The following is a 7,858-nucleotide window of genomic DNA, read 5'->3' as shown; positions in this document are numbered from 1 at the left end:
GTACGACTTTTGAAATGGTGCAATTTTGACATCTCTAAAATTCTTCTCAAACTTGTATTCTATTAATTTTGTTATTGGTTACTTCATCAAACTGGTATTTATTTGTTACTTTTTATAGTGAAAATTTTAAATTATTATTATTAATTATAAAAAATTATATATAACAATCGTTGATATTTTTTAGGTATAAATATATTCTTTTACAATATTATAGTTATCAATATCAGATATTTAAAACTATAATTCATTTTATCATATGATATATTTTTAATTGATTAATTTAATTAATAGGGTAGAAAGAGCATAAATATTTTTGAAATAGATGTTAATTTTTAATTAGTGATCCCTATTAAAAATATATCTAAAATATTTCATAGAATGTAAAGAAGCACAATAATTATTAGATTGATGATAGCTATTTAACTTCCTTCAATATTCTAGAATATTTATAATAATAAAGACAAAGAAAAAGTTGAAATTTATCTTCAAAATAGTTATGTTTTTTTTCATTTTTTATTAAATTGTTTAATTAAAAAAATGTTATATGAACCAGTGTTATATGATATAAGTTATGGATTTTCTAGTATGTAGTGATGATAAGCTATGGTAATGCCACATGGTATTGTAAAAAATCATATTTATAAATAAAAATTTTCCTTGATAAAATGCAGCTAATGATTAAGAATCTTGTTCTATACTTTTATCTATATATATATATATATATATATTTCAAATTCCTCTTATAATAAATGATAATAATAATGTAAAATAGAATTATAATAAAGTTAGTTTATGCTTTTATATATATATATATATATAGAGAGAGTTGCACAATGAAGTAATGTTTGATGTTTATTATGTATTAATATTTATTTACAAATTGATTTTTCAAAATTTTTTATTAAGTGTAAACTTTTGAAGATTTTTTTTAATTTAGTAATGCTTGATACTTTATATTTTTAATAGATATGAATTTAAAATAAATCAATATTGGTTTTAAATATATATGCATATCTTTATGTTAATTTAATTTATAGAAACATGATTTTAAAATTGAAATTTTGGAAAAACATTTATACCTTATGAAATTAGAACTTATCACTTTCCATATATATAGATAGATAAGCTATATAGGTTGGTTTATATATATATTATCACTTTATAAATTTTTCTTACTAAAACTAAATACAATAAAGTACAGTATTATTTTTATTAAAAATTAGTGACTATAGACACTTAAAGCTAATATTGATTAGCTTTGAAGAAATTATTAAAAGATATAATTGTTGTATATAGAGGTGCAAATTTTTATTATTATTATTGTTAGCTTAACTATATAATTAAATAGTTAGAGTTTAAAAAACATATTTTATGATATATTTCATATTTCCAAAAATAATATAAAAATACAAAAATAAACTAAATTATAAATTTATTTTAAATCAATTATATATATATATATATAATAAGATTTTTAATAATGAGATTCATTCTCACTTTATTATAAAAACATTTAATTTGTAAATAGATTTTTAATTAATAAACCATTATCCTACTTTTAAATCACTGGAAATAATAAAACCACTACTCTCTCGGGGTTGAAGTTGCTGACTTCTCCCCAAATTCTTTAAATCACTGGAAATAATAAAACCACTACTCTCTCAGTGTTGAAGTTGCTCACTTCTCCCCAATTCTTTGGAGAAATGATAGAGTTCCTCAACTGAGATTTGGCCATCATTATTAAGATCACACCTCTTGAAAGCACTCTCCCAATTTCGCATAACATGTGAGGCTCTGGCGACCTTGGTGTTGGACTCCATGAACCCATCAAAGCTGATGAACCCATCCTTGTTGGAGTCTTCCGCCTTCGCCATATGGTCAATCTTCTCCTCCATAGCCTTGCACTTGAGAGCACTCATAACGAAGTTCAACTGTGACACTGATATTTTCCCATCACTATTGTTGGTCGAACTTGCACAACATATCTTTGACCTCACAGCGGCTTTTTTTATCATGTCGAAAGAGAAAATTTGTTTGCAGAGAGTTTATTGGTATTATATCTATATCTATATATATATCGACATTTTTAATAAAGTGTATTTGTGGTTATATTAAGTAATTAAGTTATTAGTATAATTTTTTCCCATTTTGTTAGGGTTTGTGAGTTTTCAGATTATTCATTCATTTATATTTTGAGTAACCGTAAAACCATGTAGCCTTAGTATTATTAATTTTTTCCCAACTAAATTTTAAATTTTGAGCTAGTGAATTCTACATCACAATTGAGTATAATTATGATTGGTTATTATAGATATTATTATTTGAGTTTTTCTTTAATTAATTTTTTTTTATTTTTCTATAATAACTCCAAAATATTAATATCTCTTATAACTTATCATCCTTAGAACTAAATAAAAGTTGGTATACATTTCCACTTATCTCCAAAGTTAGAGCCTATACTTTGTTCTAATTATATTTTATATTTAGGATATAATTTTTTAGAATAATTTATAATTATAATAATAATCTTATGTTAGATATCAAATTGGTGTATGAGATCCAAGTTAGAGCCTATACCATGTTCTAATTATATTTTATATTATATTTTTAGAGATAACTTATACTTATAATATTGTGATAGGTGTGTCTATTTTGGAATAGAGTTTTTATGATTTTAATTTAATTATAAATAAGATAGATTCCACATAATATTTTAGAATATTTTTAATAGTAGTCATAAATCAAAATTTGAGATTTATCTCAAAAGTAGTTATGAATTTTTTATTTTTTGAGTTCATTTAAAAAAAATCCTATTAACAATTTCCATATGAAATGGGTTATAATCTTTTTCTAGATATAGTATTGGCCCATAGTATTGTAAGAAAGTCTATTTATATATTAATATTATTCATGGTGAAGTGTGGTGAATCTCCATGTTTAAGCATCTTGTTACATGTTTTTCTCAATGTATATGTGTTTAACTCACACATTAATTATTTGATGCTTGTTGCAATAGCCCCTGAGCAGTCGACAAGTTGAGGTTGGGAGCGATGGTGGGTTTTCGAGTGATTAGGGTTTCTGAAGTTCTGCTCTGTGCCGCCACTACTCCCAAAGATCTGCGTTGTTTTGGATCTGCTTGGTGCCTGGCCGCTGGGTTCACAGAGCTCGATTCTCCCTTTTGTCTTTTGCCCGGATCCTTTGTTAGAAATGAGTATCTTGGTTCGAATCAAAACAATCAGAGACCGGAGGTTTTTCCCCCTTCTTGGCTCAGGTGGTTTTTCTCAGGGCGGATCTGGGCACCTTTCCTCATTGCCCTGGGCGTTTTGGTTCAAAGCAACCGGACCCTACCCAGTTTCGGGTAGCTGTGCTCTCCTCCGCGGGGGTCACGCCCAGGCTAGGCAGCTTTGTCTGCGTCTATAGGAAAAAGCTGCGGCTGACTGTTCCTCTGCCCCCCTTCGGTATGTCGCAGGCCCGATCTGCCGCTTTCTGGCAGTCTCTTAAAAGTTTGTTTGAAGACCAAGTTTGGGGCGGGAGCTTGGGACTGGGTTCCCTGTGGTTTGAGGCTCCCCTGTTCACCTCTACGCAGACTTGGGCAGTTGCCATCTCAGCAGCGAGGAAATTTATGCTCTGGACTCCCCTCTCCAAGATCTCCTTTCATCGAGAGGTTCGGGTCTCCCAGATTCTTACAAGTCCTCCAGATATTTCAAATGAATGCCGGAGAATCGACTATGGGAAGCCAGTTCCCTTTCTTGTACTGGAGAATCAACTAGTAGGAGGATCCAGGCAAAAAACAAAATTAGCAATAAAGGATTCTGGTCTTGAAGTGATACAAATCTTCATTAGATCCCTGTCAGGGAACACGATCTGCAAGCAAATAAGAACAGGGATGTTGATAAAAATCTTAAAGGAAGAAATACAAGAATTATTTGGCATATCAGCAAGCCTGCTGAGCTTGGTTTATGCAGGACACATTTTACAGGAAAATTTTACAGTGCAGCACTATGGAATAGTGAGAGATTCAACTATTTTTTTGAGTATGAGGCTGAGGGGTGGAAGTTTCGAATCTAGCTCAAAGGGCACAGGATCGTTCAAGGATGTTGTCAAAGGAAAAGGGGACACCACCAACAAGCAAGCACCACCACAAGATCTGCCTGGTCCTTATATAGTGGAGCAAAGTAAGCAAACACCAGTTTTGACTATTGATATGCCTGAGGTAAATAACTTTCATGCTGATTTCTCTTCCTTGGCAGTCATTTGTAGATTCAATGGCTTTTGGCTTAAAACAGATGCTTTACGGCATTGTATCTTTTCCACATGGTCACCAAACTATGACATCCATTTATGCTCCAAAGGATTTTTATTGTAAAATTTGACTCAGTTGAGGAAAAAGATCATGTCCTCCATGAGGGGCCATGGTTCTGGGGCAATGCAGGACTCTTCACGACCCCCTGGTTTCCGGGTTTTGACCCCTCCTCTATGGTGGTCTCCAAAATGGCGGTCTGGGTTAGGTTACATAACCTCCCACTTCATTTTTGGCTGCCCAAAGTTTTTGAAGCAATGGGGAATACAATAGGAAAATACATCAAGCAAGATGTGGAATGAATTGCTAGATGCATACATACTTTTGCCAGAATCTGTGTCGAAGTTGACCTCAGTCAAAGGCTTCCTGATAGCATCATTATGATCCATAACAACTCCCAGTGGAAACAACCACTAGATTACGAAAATACGGCCTTCAGGTGTCGAGGCTATCAACAGACAGGTCACCAACATAATAACTTTCCTCAAGTCAAAAGAGAAAGCAGAAGGAACAAGAAACAAGCAAAAAAACCAAGAGGCTGTCAGCACACAGAGAACCCAGAAGAAGAAACAGAAGACGAGGAGGTAGATAACCCTCCACCTGATCATGACGATGATCTAATTGGGGGTGAAGCCACAGCTTCCTCTCCCATAGAAATGAATAAAGTTCACTTGCCGCCAGAATCCGAGAATTTGGCAGCTCAGGGAATGTTGGCCTCTTTGTCGAAGAAAAATCCAGTTCTTGAGGACACTAGCGGGGCTAAAAGACATCATTCTCCAGAACACTCCGATTCAGATAAGGACGCTCCTTGTATTGTGGAGGACTCCTCTCTCGTCCTTATTTCATCCTCTCCAACTCAAGGGGAATGGCGAAAGGTTGAGAAGAAAAAGGGGAGAAAATCATAATTTCCCTCCCTCTTTGTATATTATTTCTTTCGGTCTCTTTCTCTTTTCTATCTTTTCTTTCTTTTTCTCGTCCTCCAGCTGAGGCTGTTGTGCTGGTTCTTTGCCAACCAGTTGAGGATGTTGAGCTGGACTTTGTTAACCAGCTGAGACTCTTTTCTTCTACCTTTTTTAAGGCAAAGAACGAGTCTTTCGGAATGCTCTGCATATACTTTGTAACTCTCTATTTTTATTAATGGATGGTTCGCTTTTTTCTGTGGAAAAAAAAAACTCACACATTAATTATTTATATAACTAGTACAACCACATTAGAAATATCAATGTCATTGATATGGGTGAAGGATAACAAATATAACCAAAAAAACCTATTGCAACATGAAGAATGTCTTACTAATGCACACATTTACTTGATTAAACATGCATAAAAATCTTATTGGTCAACTTTAATTGAAGAGAATTTTTTTTATAAATGAATGTAATTTTTTTATAAATGAATATTATAAATAATACTAAGGAGCTTATCATGGAGGAACTTAGTAGAATTGGAATGATCTCAAATCCCTAGGAAATTGGTGGGTGGGGAGCCACGTGTGATGATTGTAATTTTTAAAATTTATTAAAAGTAATGGACCATTTTGCTAAATAAAATTTGCTTATATATAAATGAATGTTATAAATAATAATTATGAACTTATTAGAATTGGAATTATCACAAATCCCTAGGAAATTTGTGGGTAGGGAGCCAAGTGGCATGAATATAATATTTTAAATTTATTAAAATTCAATACAACTTAACAAACTCTTTAATACAATACAAAAGTTGATAATCATTAAGACTAACCATATGCTGAGCATATTCCCTTGAGAATCAACCTAGACCTTCAATTAAAAATATTTAAAAAAAGTTAATAAATCCTCATCCACTTTAAGTTAAAAATAAAAATCTCAAACAATTAATCATAATTTAAAATAAAATTATAATTTGATTAATTTTTTTAATCTCAATTTTGTGAAATACATAAAAACAAGCCAACAAAAATAATTTTCACAGACTTTCCCTAACCTAATTTTTTTAAAATTTAAATATAAAAAAATTAATTAAACGAAATATACTGTTTTAACGAGATTCCAAGTGTTTAGTACCTTCTCGATATAACACTGTCATGAAATCGATGAATTTTCAGGAGCCGCTTGAGTCACGATTACATCACGATTACTCTCTTTAACGAAATCCATTATTTGCATAAGATGCCATGTGCGCTGTACTTTAAAATAGCACTGTCATGAAAACAAAGATGTCTCATTTTGGTGTTTAGCCAAGACAAAAATGTATATTCTCAAGAAAACAACGATTTCTCTTAACTGGCCGCATTATTTTCATTTTTCTGTAAATATGTGTTTATTATGAGATAATTTATTATTATTATTATTATTATTATTGAATTTCAGAGGTTTTATTTTATCACATAGTTAAAGTTTAAAATTTATAATAATAATAGGGAGGAGACGCCTAAAAAAATCTACTCATGTTAAGAGTTGGTATGGTTTAGGCTAAGTATGATTTCTGGGTAAATTTGACAAATTAGATACTTCTGAGTCCTTGTTTCTTAGACCACCAACTATTTCTCAATTCATGGACACATTATCAAATAAAAAAATATAATTTCAAAATTTGTGATTGGAGTTCTTTTTAAAAAATGTGATTGAAGTTTTTAAATTAACTTTGTGGAAACAGAAATATGGTTAAGAAATTACATTATTGGATGTAAAATAAAGTTGTGTTAAATTGAGTGCAATTTATTGTGTTGAGAATTACCCTTTATATACAATATGAGAAAGTAGTGTAATTCCTTCTCTATTCAATATGGAGTTACTTAAAATACTTTTAAATGAATTATATATATAGAAGAAACTAAGGCTAGAGCATGGCATATGTAACAATATTAATTTATCTATTTCCGTCATTGAAACACTTTCATGGGCCATTTTAGGACCTCAAGTATGCCCATTCCACATATATCCATAAAGGCAAGTCTTTCTATTATCTATATCACATAAAACAGTGGTGCGGTGTTGGGGTCCCCTCTATCGCCCATATTTATGAACCTTTTCATGGAAAAATTGAGAAAAGTGATATGGACTCATACACCCTAGAACTAAAAGGATATAAGAGGTACATTCATGATACCAACATGAAGTGGCCTCATCGGAATGATGAGCTATGCAAATTTTACTTAGCACGTGAATGAAATTTCTAAGGACATCAAGCTTACCATGGAGTTTGAAGAAAATAAGAGCATCCCCTTTCTTGATGTATTGATTACTAGGAAGCAAGATGGACTCTTGGGTATTAGGCCTTTGGGAGGAAAACACATACCAAAAGTTACCTGCATGCCGACTCTCACCGCCACACTTCATAGAATATTTGAGTGCTAAATGCATTGATGACATGGGAAATAAGAATCATAAACAATGCACATATAGTTTAGGGAAAAATACCACCTAAATGAGGTCATCAAAGGAATATGATATAGGGGTAAGGACTTCTAGAATCTGGTTAAGAAAGCACAAAGAATGTTTCATTATGATGACATTCAATCCTTTAATAAAAAGGCATACATCATTTACATCCTTTACATCTATGGAGTGACACATA

The 7,858-nt window shown here is 31.6% G+C and overlaps 1 protein-coding gene across 1 annotated transcript; it reads right to left on the bottom strand.

Moving 5' to 3' along the window:
* Window positions 1–1,661: 1,661 nt before the first annotated feature.
* Window positions 1,662–2,015, bottom strand: LOC149259750 (putative calcium-binding protein CML25). Its single transcript, XM_089455121.1, has one exon. It carries the CDS (start codon window positions 2,013–2,015, stop codon window positions 1,662–1,664), a length of 354 nt encoding a protein of 117 aa, XP_089311247.1.
* Between the last annotated feature and the right edge of the window lie 5,843 nt (window positions 2,016–7,858).

Source organism: Pinus tabuliformis, chromosome 6 (assembly GCF_031772625.1).
Source record: "Pinus tabuliformis cultivar Carrire ecotype Pingquan chromosome 6, CPIR1, whole genome shotgun sequence".
In the NCBI taxonomy this organism is placed as follows: Eukaryota; Viridiplantae; Streptophyta; class Pinopsida; order Pinales; family Pinaceae; genus Pinus; species Pinus tabuliformis.
The sequence above is the reverse complement of the archived record's forward strand: the minus strand, read 5'-3'. Positions and strand labels throughout refer to the sequence as shown.

Coding starts and splice junctions, on each gene's coding strand:
- LOC149259750 (XM_089455121.1), bottom strand. CDS start 2,015: ATGATAAAAAAAGCCGCTGTGAGGTCAAAGATATGTTGTGCAAGTTCG.